Here is a 19184-nt window from a genome sequence, read left to right on the forward strand (position 1 = left end):
TGAGAAAGGACAGAGGTCGTCCAGGGAATGTGAATATCTGCACTAAATGTCATGACATCTGGCCAGCAGCTGATGAGATACAGCATCAGACATCAGTTAAACCCCCCCCCCCCCCCGCAGCCCTCCACCATCATCTGAAACACATACAGTATAAATGGGGCAGGGGATGTATTTAGAAGTGATAGCAGTCTGAGGAAGCCGGCCTCCTCTTACATAAGGCCTGGGACACGAGTGTAATGTGAGCAGGAATAATCCTGACCTAATTCACTGCTACTCTCCTCCAGTGAGGTCAAGAATGTGTTAGACACACACACACACACACACTCAGCAGAGGTGGCGCAAAGTCTCACTTGTCTTACTGCTCCTCTTCACCTCTCTCTGCACACACACACACACACACACACACACAGTGCAGTGCAGTCTGGCTTGCCTCCCACTCCCCCCTCTGTCTGGCCGAAGGAATGCTGTGTTTCCTGTGTGTAGTGATCTGAGCACGCTCAGTGCCTCCCAGCGGGGCCTTCTGACAGATCCCAGCAGCCTGATAAGGAAGTGGTCTTCTCTGATAGTAGATGCACAGCTACTGAAACCATCGCAACACCTCCCATTCAAATCTGCACTCCAGTTTTAAGCCACTTTCACACAGTCCTGCTCCTGTGGCACAGTAAGGGTGGAGCAATAGTTACTCCACACCCCTGTCAGATCCACATCACTGTGTGACTCCAGCAGCTGAAGTGAGGAACTCTGAAGTGAATTTGATGAAAGGCTGCTAATACTGAGGTCGTGGTTCAGACTATGACAGATCTGCCAACCAAAAGCTCCTTGGCATCACAGCAGCTACAGCAGGTCTCATGGGGTGGTTAAAAATAGAACAGCTGTATTGTGACTGTAAAAATAGCAAAGGGTCAGATTGTATCAGGGAGAACAGGAGCGAGTGTGAAACAGCCTCAGTGCAGAAACACACTGTTAGCTCCGCCAGCTCACAGCAGCACAGAGACTGAGTTAGTGCTTGGCTGGAAAACAGTTTCAGGGTTCGCTATGTGCAACTATGATCAGCAGTTCGAGGACCACTCCTCCTTCACATGGTCAACACAGGCATTCAACTGCAGATCAAATTCACTCACATGTGACCACGACACAGCTACTGCTGGATATCTGCTCTTCTGTAAATCACTCACAGTAGAAGTATGATGTCTAGGTAACGGGCAGAGACAGAGTGTAACTTCCACTGTCCACTGCGCTCAGGAGGTCTCTGACAGATCATCTAGAGACGTGGCACTGCCCTCAACTGGCCTTATTTCATTGGCTTGAAAATGGTGAAGAACAGTGGAGATTATTAATAAAACTGGTCCTGCTGAAATACAGGTTCAACACTTCAGTGTGTTACAGATCCATGACACATAAGGTGCTTTAAGAAAGGTTTGACTGTGTGTGTGTGTGTGTGTGTGTGTGTGTGTGTGTGTGAGTAATGAGTGTGTGTGTTTTCCAGCATGCTGACTCAGGGTATTTTCTCTAAATCATCATTCTATCAGCACAGACACACACATACACCCTCTTTTTATGTCTTCCTCTCTCTCACTGTCCATTGTTATGCACATACATGACACACACACACACACACACACACACACACACACACGCGTCCTAATGAATCTACCATCTGAAGCTGATGTGCTCTGCTCTTACTGGAGCAGTCAGCAGAAAATCTCTCTGTAAAAGCTTCACTCAGCAGAAACTCCACCCCCCCTTCAGCTCAGTGTCCTGTAACCAGGCTCACCGAGGGGGGGTCCACTCAGTCCATACACAGTGTTCTGTAACCAGGCTCACCGAGGTGGGGGGTCCACTTGGTCCACACACTGTGAACATGTTTGTCACATAATAAACATGTCACATGATAAACCACAGCTGACCAACATGAGCTGCAGACCAGTATTCAGTCTAATCAGGTGTGTCAGTGTGCTGAGGCTCAGGTGAACTCGTACAGTAGTTACTGTAGGAGAGCTGTAGGCTCACAGTGTCCAGCAGAAGGGACGCGTTAACACAACAACCGTGCAGGAAGATACTGAGCATAAAAAGCTAGACGCATTTTCATCATCACACAAACAGAGTTTAAATATACAGGATTATAATGTTTCCTCTGGAGGATGTAGTTTGACAATAAGAAAAAAACATAACAACATCAGCTTCATGTGAAAACTGTAAATCACATGAAAAATCAAGAATGAAACAAAATGAGTTTCTGCTGCACTTTTCTAATGAGCTGGAGGAAATCCATCTCCATCCTGTCTCCATGATGCTGCTCGCTTTCTATTAATGGAAGCACGCACACACACACACACACACACACATTAAGTTAACTGCAGCTTGGGTGGTCAGTCATGTACACACACACACACACACACACACTGGCTCTTTGGAGGAAGCTGTGAGTTTAATCTGCCCAGCTGCCATCCTGTGAATTGGTTGTGAACCAAGAGGCCAAGCAATTTACTCCTCACAAAGGCCATTCCACACCACTGAGCAGTGTGTGTGTGTGTGTGTGTGTGTGTGTGCGTGTGTGTGATTGAATTGAGACGGGTGGGAGGGGAGGAATAGATGGAGTGTGTGTGGGATAAAGAGTGCTGCAGTAGAAAGACGAGGGCTGGATGGATGATGGGGATACAGAGAGCACTGGGGGGATGAGAGCAGATGACAGAGGGATGCTGGGAATTGAGGGAGAGGAAATGAGAGGCAGGAAGTGAAGGCACTATTTACAGGGAGGTGACGAGAGATGGACAGATTGCTTTTGACAGAGATAAAGGTGGAGGGGATGGGGAGGGGCTGCGTTCCTCTCCTCTCTCAGACTGACTCCCTGTGGCTGCTCGTGCTTGGATCATTATGTGTTTCCTGTACGTCCACAGCTCCAGTACCATGATGTTTCATCTTCAGTCTACAGCAGAGAGGGACGGTGACCGCTCCATTCAGACATGAGCCTCCCTCTACTACCTCAGCACTGCTTGAAAGCAGCCTCCTAAAACCTGATGGTTTTCTGAAGAACTTCACTGGACCTTTATTTCTCAGCCTCAGAAACCATCTGAGACCTTAAACCTCTGATGGTCAAGATAAACCACTGGCTGGAAAAACAAGCTCGCTTCAATGTTTTTAACATTTATTGATTTTTTGAAAATATATTGATGAACATTAGAGTAAACTAAAAGGGAGCAGAGTGGGTGGAGTCTCAGACAGACTGACAGTCACAGGCAGTGGTATGTCAGCTGGCTGCATTTGTGTGTGTGTGTGCAGCACAGGGTCCAACAGTCCACTGTGTGTCTCTGTAACAGCTGGAACCTCTGTTCTCCAGCTGTCTGTAGCACCAAGCTGACGGGGCTTTAGGTGTAGCAGGGGGGCACAGGAGAGGTTTTCATCTGACATGCTCGAAAGCTACAGGTATTCTCTTCACTGAGGTCAAAAACCATCTTTAACACTCAGCTGAAATAGCTGTTATCCACAGTGACTGATGAGAGCTGTGCTTCTATCTGTCCACAACCAGCTCGGTGCTCTGCATCGCTGCAGCATCGCTCTCACCACAGTAGTCCTCCACTCACAATTAACACATGTTGACACCTACAAACATTGTTTACCTGTGTGTGTGTGTTTACACTGTGGACCCAGTCACACACTGTCCTGTGGGGATCCGGGGGCCCAGTCCCTCTGTTCTGTTTTAAAATAGTGATAATTCATTTTCATTCATAATTCATTCATAGTCACACTGCTCCTTCTTTTAGCTGACATCTAACTGACACTGGGTGAGGGCGGGGTACGCTCTACACAGTCTATCACAGGGCTGACATGTAAAGACCAACAACTTTTCACACCTGCGGGCAGTTCAGAGTGACCAGTTAACCTGAGCAGCAGCTTAACCTGTTGGGATGGTGGGAGCACCCACAGAGACACGGGCAGCAGGTTCGAACCCTGTGGGGCTGCAGTGCCCATTCAATACACTATGGAATTCACATTTAAAGATCCACAGGTCTCACAGAACAAATTAACATGAATGAAATCAAAAATTAATATTAAAGTCTTTAAAATTAATCTGGTCGTTGTTGTTTGGACGAATTATAAATCACATGGTCATACAGCACGTCTGGTATCCAGGGTCAAAGTCTTTAACTTTTTCTTACACGTGTTGACACTGTTATACAACATTAAATATTAATGACTGAAATGACTGTCAACAAACATTTAGAGAAGTTTTCATATCACACATTAACAGTGGAGCAGTGAGCCTGGGGTTGGTTTGTCACCCATCACAATCACAACGTAGACTGGTAGCCTCATCCTGCCTGCAAAACTCCAATTGGACGATTTTTTTCTTCAATCGGCACAAACAGTTGGCACACCAGACCTCTCTGAATGTCTTTCCATGACACACTGAGGAAGACAAGGGCGGAAAACAACACTAATGCTAACGACAAAGGAGCTCTTCAGTCAGGACGCACACATCATTTGATATTGAAATGTGAAGTTGGGAGATATGAAGAAGGAGGGAGAGGAGACGTGAAGTGAAAGATGAGTGAATGAACAGATAGAGATGCGTTATGAGGGGATGCGGTAAAGGGAAGCAGTGAAAGGTGAGTGAAACAGTATCTGCAGGGTAATTGCATCAGGCCCTCCATCCTTCAGTCTGGGCACAGTAACATCTACCTCCTCAGATCATTAATCTCTCTCCATTCTCCTCCATCCATTTACCTTTTCATTATCCCCCTCTCACTCCCTCCTTCCATCTCTTTCTCCTGATCCTCCCCTCTCTCCTCCTCCCTCTGCTGCTTCCCCACAGCATGTAAATCATCCAATCAGGCCTGAGGTAGACCCCATCATGACAGAGGCCAGAGGCCAAGTGCAGACAAACTGGGATGAGGTGAGTCCGACTGGGAGGATGGATAGAGGCAGAGAAGATGGAGGGACTCAGTGATTCGAGGAGAAAATCAGATGGGGTTTTACAGCTGTGACTTCTTCTCATTATCAATCAGTCTTCTGATTGTTCAGTCTATCAAAATGTAAGAATGTGGAGAAAAATAGACCTTGCAGTTTCTCTGAAGACAAAGACCTTCAGTCTAAAATAAAACAATGTTCACATTAAAAAAGGTGGAACCAGAGAATATTTGACCATAATCACTGATCATAAGAATTCATTTCTGTTGATTGACTAATTAATTAAAAGGTCCACATACTATAAAGGTCGATGTCCATGTGTTTGTGATTCTAAAGCAGGTCTAGGTTCTATATTAATACTGTGAAAGTATCAAAGCCTCAGTCCACAGAGAAATGCACACAGCCTGTATTCAGAAACTGAGCCTTAAAACCAGCCGTCAGGACTTCTGGAACTTTGTGATGTGTGATGTCACAATAAAGCAGTCATCGCCCTCAAACCTGCCCCAAGCCCCACCCCGGCCAGTGTTTACCTGAAATCTGCTCTATTTTTATTGGATCACTCAGAAAACAGTCAGCCAATCAGGAGAGGCTCTTTGTTGTTACTAGAGCTCCAGAGAGAAGCCAGAGAGAGGAGATGTGAAACTACACTGAGATGGTTTTTCGTTCTTAAAAACACAAACATATCTTCTGACGGAGATCAACACTTCAAATAAAACACAGAAGAAGAATAAAATATGGACCTTTAATCAGCTCATCACACAACTCTAGTCTGTTTTTATTTTTTACAAGAATGAAAATACTCAAAATATGCATGATTCAGCTCCTTAACCATTCATGCACAAATTCACATGGAAATAAAATAACAAAGGAGGTTTTCAGTTTCTGTCCAGAGCGTCTGTCTCGTTTCAGTCCTGCTGGGAGCTTTTGATATTCAGCTTTGATTCTATAAATAGTTTTGATGAATGAGTTGTGATTTTACGACCACCAGCTCCACTCCACGATGACAGAGAGACTTGTCTGTCTGCATCAGCCCAGCCCCCCGATCCCACCCCCCCACCCTGTGTGTGAACGTGTGTGTCCTGCTGAGTACAGCAGAGGGTGGTCTTCAGTGTTTGACAAGTATTAGTAAAAAAATTAAAGGAGGAACCGAGGTAGTGACCACTGTGCTGTGACAGTTTAAAAAAATTCCATAAACGCCATAATTTAAGTGGGAAATCTGTGATTCATGAAGCTTTTTTCATTTTACATGAAAAACTAAATGATAGATTCCCTCCAGTAATCACGGGAGCTGCTATTAAAATGTTGACATACAAAACCCTTTAAATGAATGTCAGCAAGGCGTGCGCACACACACACACACACACACTAAAGCTGCATGTAATGGAGCACTCAATAATATAAACTGCCTTGTTGCACAAAATGATGGTTATTTGCCAGCAGGGTTTTGTGAGTGTTGTTGATCAATGTTCACTGTGACGGAGCCCAGTCTGCACCTCCCCACTGCTCCCAGTCTGCAGCTTCCCTCTGCTCCCAGTCTGCAGCTTCCCTCTGCTCCCAGTCTGCAGCTTCCCTCTGCTCCCAGTCTGCAGTTTCCCTCTGCTCCCAGTCTACAGTTTCCCTCTGCTCCCAGTCTGCAGCTTCCCTCTGCTCCCAGTCTGCAGCTTCCCTCTGCTCCCAGTGTGCAGCTTCCCTCTTCTCCCAGTCTACAGCTTCCCTCTGCTCCCAGTCTGCAGTTTCCCTCTGCTCCCAGTCTACAGTTTCCCACTGCTCCCAGTCTGCAGCTTCCCTCTGCTCCCAGTCTACAGCTTCCCTCTTCTCCCAGTCTGCAGTTTCCCTCTGCTCCCAGTCTACAGTTTCCCTCTGCTCCCAGTCTGCAGCTTCCCTCTGCTCCCAGTCTGCAGCTTCCCTCTGCTCCCAGTCTGCAGCTTCCCTCTGCTCCCAGTCTACAGCTTCCCTCTGCTCCCAGTCTGCAGTTTCCCTCTGCTCCCAGTCTACAGTTTCCCTCTGCTCCCAGTCTACAGTTTCCCTCTGCTCCCAGTCTGCAGCTTCCCTCTGCTCCCAGTCTGCAGCTTCCCTCTGCTCCCAGTCTACAGCTTCCCTCTGCTCCCAGTCTGCAGTTTCCCTCTGCTCCCAGTCTACAGTTTCCCTCTGCTCCCAGTCTACAGTTTCCCACTGCTCCCAGTCTGCAGCTTCCCTCTGCTCCCAGTCTGCAGCTTCCCTCTGCTCCCAGTCTGAGCTGGTGCAGGCTGGAGACTGCAGCTGTGATGAAGCTCATATCTACCTCCTCATCTAAACAAACCAGCTGCAGTTTGTCCTGCTTGTTTCTTCTGTGTCCAGCTCTTCATCCTCTTCTGTCAAACATGTTTACATTTTTAATAGTAACTTATTTAAGCTGTGTCCCCTGAACACACTCAAATAAGTTCTTTCATTCAGATAAACTACTATCTTTGTTTACACCAGGGACCAGCTGATCGAGCTGACGCCGGCCGCCACTCATCACACGCAGCATCACATGACCAGTGACATCATCCACATAGATCCATCATATTCAAACTGCAGCACTGACAGATAGTTGTTCTACTGACGAGCAACACACAGGGTCGCACACAGGGACGCACACAGGGACACGGACACACACGGTGCAGTGACGAAGACTCAGTGTCCCCTGATGATGATCATGGACTCAGAGGAACCAGACTACAGTTTGGTTCAGAACATCTGATCCTGAACATGGAGCCTACATATCCATCAGTCAATACAGCTGTGTACCAGCACACTGACTGATCAATACTGAGCCATTTACAGCTAATGGAGGCACAGATAACAACACAATATGACAACAGCGCACCACATTATACATTATACTGCAAACAGGCTCTGTACTGTGAGTTTAAAGCTCAAACTATGATTCATGATATTAAAAAAAAAAAAATACAATAACAACGTATCAGCTGATCTAAAAGCACAACACAAACATTTTGATAGATTCCTGAACAGTGATTTCTTAAAACATTGTGACTAAGATACTGTATGAAGTCAGTGGGATATTTCAATGTGTAAAAACAAACTTGTCAGTGGTCAAACTGACTCTAAATGACATAACACACCTGTGATAAGCTGATAATAATGATTGATCACAGTCAAACTGCTGCACTGTGACTGCATGATAGGTCAGTGACAAAGTCAATCAACCAGAGGCAGTAGAGCATCATGGTCCTGCAGATGTGGAGAGTTTGACTGAGGCTATTGTCACAGTGTTGTCCATGGTGATGGACAGTTCTCAGTGCAGGCATCCCTCAGCAACACAGGAACATAAGTTCAGGTTTGTCCAGATTAAAGGTCCATACAGTCTAAAGGTAGATGTCCATGTGTTTGTGATTCTAAAGCAGGTCTAGGTTCTATATTAATACTGTGAAAGAATCAAAGCCTCAGTCCACAGAGAAATGCACACAGCCTGTATTCAGAAACTGAGCCTTAAAACCAGCTCTCAGGACTTCTGGAACTTTGTGATGTCACAACAAAGCAGTCACCATCCTCAGACCTGCCCCAAGCCCCACCCACCTGGACCCACCATCCAACCTTGCAGGATTTGGTTTCTCTTAGTGTTTAACTAAAATCTGCTCTATTTTTATTAAATCACTTTGAAAACAGTCAGCCAATCAGAGGTTCAGAGCCTCTCTTCTGATTGGCTGACTGACCTATTGTTACTTGAGCTCCAGAGAGAAGCCTGAGAGAGGAGATGTAAAACTACACTGAGATGGTTTTTGGTTCTTAAAACCACAATTATATCTTCTGATGGAGATCAACACTTCAAATAAACAACAACTCCTCCAACCTGAACCACCAACAACCTCTGATACAACCCAGAAGAGTGTCTCCTACACCCCTAAACCGGCAGGTGTACCAGACCTTGGTTGTCATGGTTACAGTAATAACAATGAACGGTCATGGATAACAGAGAACACATAAACTGCTACTTTCACGTGGGAATCGAACACCGCTCTCCTGTGTCTACGTCACCACACTTTTCCCATTGCTCCTGTCATCATTACTACGACCACTAGATGTCGCCTAGCAACAAAACCTAACTATGGGTCATAATAACCTGCTGACAGACGACCTGTGGGCTCGTTTTTTTACAGTCTCTAAATAAAACACAGGAAATCTGTAAAACATGGGAGCAGTAAATCGAGCAGAGCTGCACAGTTTCACCTGCATGAGTGAAGAGGAGAGAGAGAAGGTGGTAGGAGAACGTTTACCACAGGACCAAGCATCCTGGTCTGAAGATGTTTCTGGAGACACTGTCAGTATCACACAAACACACACACCAGGCACCTGTTGATGTTGTAAACATCCTGCAATGTGTGTTCTGCAGTCAGCCTCTGAGGCAGAGAGTTTAAAACATGTTTGGAGAGGAACTTTAATGCTATGTTTTTATGACCGAAAATAACTGTAAATGTTGGTTTTTCCTCTCCTGTTTCTACTGAGGCAGATACACTGTCAGCACCATCAGCCTGGACACAGTGTGTTAGCATTAGCTAATAAACCACACACACACTGATGGAGTCCTGGCACCAGCCTCTTACTCCACTATCATCACTCTCATGCCACACACAACACACACACACACACACACACACACACACACACACACACACACACACACACACACACACACATACTTGTACTTCTATCTTTGTGAGGACACTCATTGACATAATGCATTCCCTAGCCCCTTACCCTAACCTTAACCATCACAACTGAGTGCCTAACCCTAACCCTGACCCTAACCTTAACCTAAACCTAATTCTAACCATAACTCTAAAACCAAGTCTTAACCCTCAACATGTGATTTGAAGGTGTCTCAAAAAGTGAGGACCGGCCAAAATGTCCTCACTTTCCCAAAATGTCCTCACTCTGTTAGTAAAATACTTTTTTTGGTCTTGGATCTTACTATGTAGCAAGTACAAGTACACACACACACACACACACACACAGCTCCCTGTGTGTGACTGTCACACTCAGCAGACCCTCCTGTTGCCCCTGGCAACTCCCTGTCGAGAACGTGGAGAGCCGGGGGAAATTGAGATGCAAGGTGTGTGTGTGTGTGTGTGTGTGTGTTGGGATGGGAGGAAGGGCTTCTATCGCTAAGCAGTGATGATTAATACAGAAATGCTACACTTTAGTATTGTGCATACATATACACAAACACCACTAGTGCTGCAATGACCAAGCAGTCCCTGTACACAGCCTTAGGAAACCCCACCTATACTACGACAGGGTGGTGTGTGTGTGTGTGTTTGTGTGTGTGTGTGTGTGTGTGTGAGGGGGAGGCTGAAAGAGGAATTAATAAAGACACACACACACACACACACACACACACACACACACACACACACACACACACACACACAGGAGGCAGATAGGTAAAAACACACACTCAGCATGGAAAGCACTTAACCCCGCCCCTTCTCCTCACAGTGGACACACTGCCTGAAATAATCCACACACCATAAATGCCTCATGCCTAATACTGTCGTGATAGCAGACAGACCTCCCCACATCAGCAGCAGCCATCTTGGTCGTTAACGAAGATGCTTCAATGGTGTTCTCCTCGTCGTCAGTCGTCGAATCAAACCCACCCCATTTTAGATAAATGGTTCTGATTGGGCCAAGCTGTATCAGGACGAGTGGATATGTGTCTGAGTGGATGGGGGTGGGGGTGGGGGACGGGGGGGCTCACTGACTGGTTTGATTTCTAGGATAAATTTACATCAAAACATCAACAAAACATGTCCTCCACTGAAAAGCAAAGCTTCAGTTAAAAATCAAAACATCTATTCATTAAAAGAGACTTTAAAAGTTTAATATGGAAGACTTAAACATTCTCATGAACTTAGTTTTGTGTATATGTACATATTTTCATAGCAATTTGATAAAGTATGAGCGCAATGCTAAAAAGTACATGCAAATTAACATGTCCTCTGAAAGAGGTCATAGATTCTACCTGAAAGAAAAAGTGATTAAAAATATGATTAATACCTTTTATATTATCATTTTTATGTAACAGAATACATAAAGTTCAATAAACATAATATTTTCTATAAAAAATTGTCTTTCAAAGTAGCATCCTCACTTCAAGTCAACTTCGTCAGGTTTTTTAAAATTAAAAAAATCAGGCATATTTTGGTCAGCTATAACCCTGAGGACCCCCTTTTCATTCTCCCTCTTTTGATGGATGCAGCAGTACAGCACATGATCACGTAAGTTTAAGAGTTTTTGTCATTTTTAGCATTAAAGTTGATATCACAAGTTTTGGGTGTCAACTTTGTCACCCAAGAATGATTCTCTTAAAAAAGAATTGTTAAATAAATGTAGGTAGATTAGTGTAGCTTATAGCTAGCAGCTACCAACTGGGGGAAATCAAAATGGCTCCAGTGTATGAGACATGATGAAAAAACATTTCATTTTGTTAACTCCGTCATAGGTCAACTCCGTCAGAATGAACGTCTGATGGTGTTGATGTTTAAGCTGACAGAGTTGAAAAATTCTCCAAAAATTCATTATGTAATTCATAACAAACATAGAATGTGTTTATGATCAAATACTGATATAATACTTACATAAAACTGACTGACCTTTATAAAAGAATTGATCAACACTAATCTCAACTAACCTTTATTGCTTTTATCTGTACTGTAGGCAGACATGGCTAGATGCAAACTGTCAGTGGAGGAGCAAAGAAAAAGAAATGGGAAGTATCAGAGAAAAAGAAAGAAAATAAACAGTGACCCAGACAGCAGAAGGGACAGTCTAAAAAAGGAGAGGCAAAGGTGGAGGCAAAGGGTCCTAAACAAAGCAGTCAGAACAGTTGGAGACTTAGGACCAAGGGAGACAGTAAGCACCAAGATGTGAAAGTTGAGGTTATGCACCCTTGTGGTCCTACAGCCACTTTTCACCCGAAACAAGGAACGAAGGATATCTGCTTCTGTCCAGTAAAGGACATCCTTCTTAAATTAACCAGGAGTGCTTCACCAATCAGGTCCAGTAGGACAAGAGAGCTCTACAGCATAACTCCTGATGTAATGGACTTCATAGAGCACATACATGTTCACCGCTTGTTGCCTGATGCCTAAATCATACAGGTTAGATAAACTATTGAATTATTGAGTTAGGCATAAAGACATTTTGGAAAGGCCCTGTAGAAAAAAAAGTTTACCTAACTGATAGAACAAACATTAAACAAACAGTAGCTGTATAACGACATAATAACTGAAAAATAACAGACATTGCATACAATAAATACTTTACTGAGACATATTGACATTTTGATTCTGATTGCTAACTTTGTTTTACAGTGAGCCCTTGAAAGGAGGCAGGATGCACTTGGGGAGGATTCTGGATCCCAAACAGTTCATTAATGTTGCTACCTTGTAGCCTGTTGTCTCTCAAATAAGTTTTTGTGTCCTCCAACAGTTCAATTCAGTAATAATCCAAGAATGGAGGACCTCCAAAGTTATCATTTACTTTCATCTTTCCATTCATGCTTTACAGGCCTTGTTTACAGGCTTTGTTTACTCTGCTCCTACATCAGTTTGTCAACTCCATCAGTTTTGTCTCACCTTCAGATGTAGGTTTTTGTCTTTTTTTAAAAAATGCATTTAATTTCTGTACAATCTACTGAGTTTATTCATTAAAACATTATTTGAACTACATGCAATAGTGTCATAATTGCATAAGATGGCAGATTATATATGCTTAATATTAAAAATTAATATACAAAATGAAGGTTTTTTTTGAAATAGCATTTTCCAAAAAAGTGTAAAATAATGACAAAACTGTACAAACTGTATTTTTATCACTTAACTTTGAATAGGTACATTACTACTACATATTTAAAGCCTTTAAAGGTTTATTGAATCATTCCAATTATGTGTTTGACGGAGTTGACATGTGAGTAAATAATGATTTCATAAAAAACTTGTTCCTTTACATGGTTTGATAGGTCAGATCTGTGTTTATAAGTAAATACATTTCAAAATAATGTGCTACTCAATTTTTTTTTTTAGATTTAAAAAGTAGTTTTGTCCCTAATCTCAAGAATCAGTGACATATCAAATATTTACTGTAATTAAGATCGGTGTAATTCTATTTCTACTGATTCAAAATCAGTTCATATTTGTCAGTCTTGTAACAGCTGGTTTACATTTCTCCTGACACGAGTTTATCTCGTCAGGTTCTGCCCACGTACTCCTCCTCCGAGCAGGAAGAAAGTGCAGAGTGAGTGAAAATGTAAAGAAGCAGCAATTCAACCTGCTCCATCTTCACTGAAGGGAGCGTTTGATTTTATAACCTGGAGGAAGAGGGAGCTCGATCAGACCCATGTTATCTGCAGCTTTATTCATTTTAAGGTGTAAGGTGTATTGATTGATTTTCAAACATTCCACCTTAACAGTGTGTGGTAGCTGCTGGCTAATTAGTAAAGAAGAAAAGACAGAAAACGTCCTTTCATTCATCCTTCACTCTTGTGATGTTTCTGTATCTGTGTTGATTCACACACAAACATGACAGAGTAACACTGTTACACTGGGACAGAGCTAGCTTAGCATAGCCTGTTAGCTTAGCTACATTTTCATAGCCTAGCCTGTCAGCTTAGCTACATTTTCATAGCATCGCCTGTTAGCTTGGTCATGTTTTCATAGCTTAGCCTGTTAGTTTAGCTATGTTTTCATAGTCCAGCCTGTTAGCTTAGCTACATTTTCATAGCCTATCCTGTTAGCATAGCTATATTTTCCTAGCCTAGCCTGTTAGCTTGGCCCCATTTTCATAGCCTATCCTGTTAGCTTAGCTATGTTTTCACAACTGCCCATCATATATATATGAAATAACCTATGTGTGATAACCTGAGAGTTACCTGTAATTTCAGCCTGCTATGTATCTGCAGGTAACATGAGTGGTACAGACACTGCCAGTTAGCAGCAGTGATGGATGAGGATACTGACAGTAATGTTGAACTATTTCGTGTCACAGCTGCTCCTGACTGCACGTTTTCCATCAGTTTAATGATTTCATATAAAATGTAGATTAGTTAGAATCACATGTCAAGTCTTCCAAAGTTTGATGTGAACTGTTTCATGCACACTAATTAAAGTGTGTGAGCATGTAGCATCACCTTCCTGTCACACTCAGAGCTTCTGAAAATCAGGCTGCTCCCCTCAAATTCTATATATATCTGACCCATCCCTGCTCTCTGCTGCTACAGTCAGTGTGTGTGTGTGTGTGTGTGTGTGTGTGTGTGTGTGTGTGTGTGTGTGTGTGTGTGTGTGAGTGAAGAACAACAAGAAGAAGAGCCTCCAGCCACAGTCTGGAGCACAACAATCAAACAGTCTGAAATTCACACCCTATTTTTTTTTCTTGTGTGATCGGCAAATCAGCCACACTCAGTTTAACATGATTCAAGACCCCAAACACACACACACACACACACACACACACACACATTTTCTCACACCCATGTTTTCCATGACGTACATGATCACAGGTTTGTTCCTAGAAACTGTGTGTGTGTGTGTGTGTGTGTGTGTGTGTGTGTGTGTGTCAGGGGAGAGACAGCAACATTGACCAGGTGGGACAGATCATGGAAACGGTTGCTGTGGAAACTAGGAAGTTGCTGGCTGATTCTGTAGGACTGATGATGTCACTGATGATGTCAATAACAATAATATCTGTGCAGTACATGAGAATATCTGGACCAGAGACACAGCACAAATACTCACAAATACTCAGAGCATGCACGCACGCACGCACACGCACACACACACACATTCACACAGAATTGACCCCACTACCCACTCCGGCAGGTAAACACTTTGTGTTATTTTTCCATAACCACAGCAACATGCTGTTGAGCCAACACTATCACCACCATGAAATCCTGTCTGTGAGTCCGACATTCACACACATGAATCTGTTACAGATACATTACTCATACACACATATCATTAAAATGACAACAGCAAACTAACGACAGCGTTTCATTGGACCAATCAGGAGCCAGTCCTTTCCAGAAGTGCAGCTTGTTTGATTGGTCGTATCTTGTATGATGTGCTGAAAACTGAACTTCTCTACTGGGATTTTACAGAAATAGTTTGAGAAGCACCAGCGGAACATTTGGTGCCATATATTCTTTCAAACTGCAAATGGGGAACACAGACCTACTTGTGTGCTCCCTGCTGAGCAGATGTGCTGTCTGTCTGTCTGTCTGTGTGTCTGTGTGTCTGTCTGTCAGTCAGAGATGATGTGAGCTGAGTGAAGAAGAATTCATTGCCTGTCTCTTTTTTTTAGTGAAAACATCCAGACACACACACACACACACACACACACACTACATGCATCCAATACACTTTGAGTGCATCATTTTCATCATCACAGTTTCTGCCTTTGTGTTACACAATCTCCCCCCTCCGCGACAGAACACACACACTCAACATGCGCACATACACACACACACACACACACACACACACACACACACACACACACACACACACACACACACACAGACACACACACACACACGCTGATCTGAACCTCTGCCGTGTCTCGTCAAATAGCAGGAGGCAGCAGGTCCGCGTGTGAACGCCAGGTTTAGCAGATCAGAGCACATCCTGACTCAGTGGGAGGGTGAACAGCAGCCCCCACCTAAACACCTCAGGAGGTGGAAACACCTTTTCACACTGCAACTAATGAACATTACTGGAGATGACAGCCATGCAGAGGAGCCACATGTAAAAGTCCTCTGCAGCAAACCATCAATCAAAGAGCTGTTTCAGAGACACAGGATTGTGATGTCATGTGACCATACAACTGTAGGAGCTGCAGCTCTGATGAATTATGGAAAAAGATTGTAAGATTATTATCACCCATAGGTTTCTGAGAGGCTTCCTGCCAGAATAGATGCGCCTATCACAGCTGGCTCTGATAGGCTGACACAGCTGTCAATCAACACCTCGAAAACATGTTCAAGACTTAAACATGGAACTAAGTTTGGGTTGATATTCAATAATACTGAATATCACAATATTTCCCAACATATAAATACATACATGTAGGAGCATCACTTATACCTGACACATAAATTACAATAATATAATCAAATGATAATACAGCATATATCACAATATTTGGGCTGGACTGTATCAAGATATTAAAGGTCCCATATATATATATATATGCTGGATGACAGTGTTGTCCATGGTGATGGACAGTTCTCAGTGCAGGCATCCCTCAACAACACAGGAACATAAGTTCAGGTTTGTCCAGATTAAAGCTCCATACAGTCTAAAGGTAGATGTCCATGTGTTTTGATTATAAAGCAGATCTAGGTTCTATATTAATACTGTGAAAGTATCAAAGCCTCAGTCCACAGAGAAATGCACACAGCCTGTATTCAGACACTGAGCCTTAAAACCAGCCGTCAGGACTTCTGGAACTTTGTGATGTCACAACAAAGCAGTCACCACCCTCAGCCTCCCATCCCATCCCAAGCCCCACCCACCTGGACCAACCATCCAACCTTGCAGGATTTGGTCTCTCTGAGTGTTTACCAGCAATTTGCTATATTTTTATTGGATCCCTCAAAAAAGAGTCAGCCAATCAGTAGAGAGGTTCAAAGTCTCTTTTCTGATTGGCTGACTGACCTGTTGTTACTAGAGCTCCAGAGAGAAGCCTGAGAGAGGAGATGTAACTACACTGAGATGGTTTTTGGTTCTTAAAACCATAAACATATCAACACTTCAGATAAAACACAGAAGAGGAATAAAATATGGAGCTTTAAATTTTGGATATAGCCCAAACCCTCATGGAACAACAACTCTCAACAAACTCACCAAAACTCAAAGAAGAAGTAGAACTAGGTAACAAGACCTGGTGAACACTGGTTTCGCTCAGTCATGGGAACTGGTACATGTGTGGTACACTTATAATAGCAGCGTTAATCATCAACAGTGCAGTGTTTCATCAAGCTTATCAGTACAGGGAAATAAATTATTAAAGACCAGTTGGCTCAGTCTGAATGCTGAGTGTATGTTTCATATGTGGACGATTCACCTGTCCTTGTTCCAGGTCTGTAAGCCATAGTAGCTAAAGAGGCCGTTCTACTTTGAATAACTTCCTGTGCATTCCCTACAAACCTTGAACAAATGAAAGGAAAATAACTGTAACTGAACATTTTCCAAACACTGAGGCACTTTTCAAGAAATCTTTGAAATCCTGCAGCATAAAAATGCAAGAGCAAACGTGCAGACTTTTGTGAATTTATTGTGAAATCCTAGTGGAAAAACTGCAATGAATCAGGGCATAATACAGCAATGAGTGGATGTCTGCATGCACATACAGCATGACAGCTACAGCTCAAACTAAACTATGAAACTAGACATATGGAGATGTGGCAATGAAATGAAGTATATTATCATTATTATTATTAAAATGAAGCACGAGGGCTGTGGAAATCACCAGTTATCAGATGTGACTAACAATGTTAACATGGTGAGTTCCTAATGGTAAAAATAATATAATAGACATTTTCATTTGAGATGAAGCTGAGTACAGACTGGCAAGGCTGACACACACACACACACACACACACACACACACATACATTAGAGCCTCCAGGCACAGTCTGTGAAACAGATCCTCAGGAATGTGATAAAGAACAACACAACAAGCTCCATCAAGACCATTTCCAACAGCAGCAGCAGCAGCAGCCGAGCAGCACAGATATCGATCCATCCCCACAAAACACACCAGCAGCAACATCAGCTGTCTGAGTGTGTTGACAGGCCAGGCCTCCCCAGAATAGACCTGGTATGTGGCCTTACACCAAAGAGCACTCAGAGCTGCCACGTTAATGTCCCTTCACTAATGAGCTCACTGATATCACACTGAACCATTTCAGTCAATTCCTCTGATATATTAGACTTAATAACAAACCAGATCACAATTGGCACTAAATGTAACATAGAGTTTAGAACTGGCTGTGTCAGAGACACATGGGCTAACAGCAGCTGTGAAAGTTGACATTTTAATAAAAGAAGTGCTGCTCGTGTAGAACTGGGTGTGTGCTGGATTAGAAATGAGCTGGTTCAGCATGTGAAGTCCTGCTCCAGCATGTAGAGGAACTAACTGTAAAGGCCCAATCAACCAGAGGGACAGACAGGCTGAGGGACAGAGGGACAGACAGAGGGACAGACAGGGTGAGAGACAGAGGGACAGACAGAGGGACAGACAGGCTGAGGGACAGAGGGACAGACAGAGGGACAGACAGGCTGAGAGACAGAGGGACAGACAGAGGGACAGACAGGCTGAGGGACAGACAGACAGGCTGTGACAGTATGTCCTGAGCCTTGGGGCTGGCACACTTACAGGGACAGACATTTTGGTGGTCTCGTCTCCTGGCTCTAACACGGTGGTCTTCTTCTTCTTCGTCTTCTTCTTCTTCTTTTTCCTCCTCTTTCCCAACAGGACGCGGTTTTCTTCACGGCTCCTCCGGTGTCAGTCTTCCACCATCCATAGCTTCCACACCGCGGTGAACTGGGCAGGAGAGGCCAACATCCAGCTGTGCACAGTGGTTTGGTTCCGTCTCGGTGAGGCTGCTGGAGGACGGGTTCACGGCAGCGGCAGCGGCAGTGCGGCCGCCTCAGTGTCCAGCGGAGCCGACGCTCTCTCCTTCGTCCTCCGCCGCTCCTCTCCTCTGTCACGGACTCCTTCTCTCAGCCGTTTGGAAAACGCTTCGATAACAAGCCGGTTCAGAGGCAGCGGTGGTCCGAGGGGTCGGGCAGCTGCACCGTCAGTGAGCGGGAGGACAGCTCCACCTCTGCCGCTGTCTGCTGCCGTCCCCCTGCAGGGACGAGCCAGTCCAGCCTTAAAGGAGCCGCCTCGTCCTAGCGATCATTCCCAATTATCCCAGTAATCCCTCATCACTACCATTTTAAATGCACCCAACTCAACTGAAGGAGCCTCTAAAGGACCACACCTGCGGTTTTACATGTTTAGTCTTTTCACTACAAATCATTTATATTTCACTGTAAATAGTAATGTAACATACACTACACATTTTACTATGCAGCTAGCAGAGACTGGGGACACTGCCTTTCTCTCAGTTACTCAGAGACTGTTTGGACTGGACCAAACTTTTACATATTAACCTTACATCTGTCTGCTAATTACCCATACCATTTAAAGATGATAACATATCACAGATCAATAACAATATTTAT

The 19184-nt window shown here is 43.9% G+C and overlaps 1 protein-coding gene and 1 long non-coding RNA gene across 4 annotated transcripts in view; one reads left to right on the forward strand and one right to left on the reverse strand.

The window, feature by feature from the left end:
• Positions 1 to 18800, reverse strand: part of bcar1 (BCAR1 scaffold protein, Cas family member) — a 93436-nt gene extending 74636 nt beyond the window's left edge. The window contains exon 1 of one of the 2 annotated variants that reach the window (XM_071488928.1): positions 18331 to 18800. In XM_071488928.1, coding sequence (XP_071345029.1) covers positions 18331 to 18342 — 12 coding nt within the window. In that variant the 5' untranslated portion in view covers positions 18343 to 18800. The remainder of the gene's footprint in view (positions 1 to 18330) is intronic. The other variant, XM_071488945.1, reaches the window with a different exon arrangement.
• LOC139627011 (uncharacterized) lies at positions 10944 to 12711 on the forward strand. Of its 2 annotated transcripts, none has more exons than XR_011692484.1 (3): positions 10944 to 11171; positions 11611 to 12053; positions 12267 to 12711. It is a non-coding gene; the product is annotated as an uncharacterized lncRNA (long non-coding RNA). The 2 variants fall into 2 exon arrangements; XR_011692485.1 differs by having other exon boundaries at positions 10947 to 11171; positions 11611 to 11805; positions 12267 to 12706.
• Positions 18801 to 19184: the final 384 nt, after the last annotated feature.

The sequence above is a fragment of the Trachinotus anak genome, unplaced genomic scaffold, assembly GCF_046630095.1.
Source record: "Trachinotus anak isolate AG129_WGS33_773 ecotype Australia unplaced genomic scaffold, CSIRO_AGI_Tana_v1 ptg000002l, whole genome shotgun sequence".
NCBI lineage: Eukaryota > Metazoa > Chordata > Actinopteri > Carangiformes > Carangidae > Trachinotus > Trachinotus anak.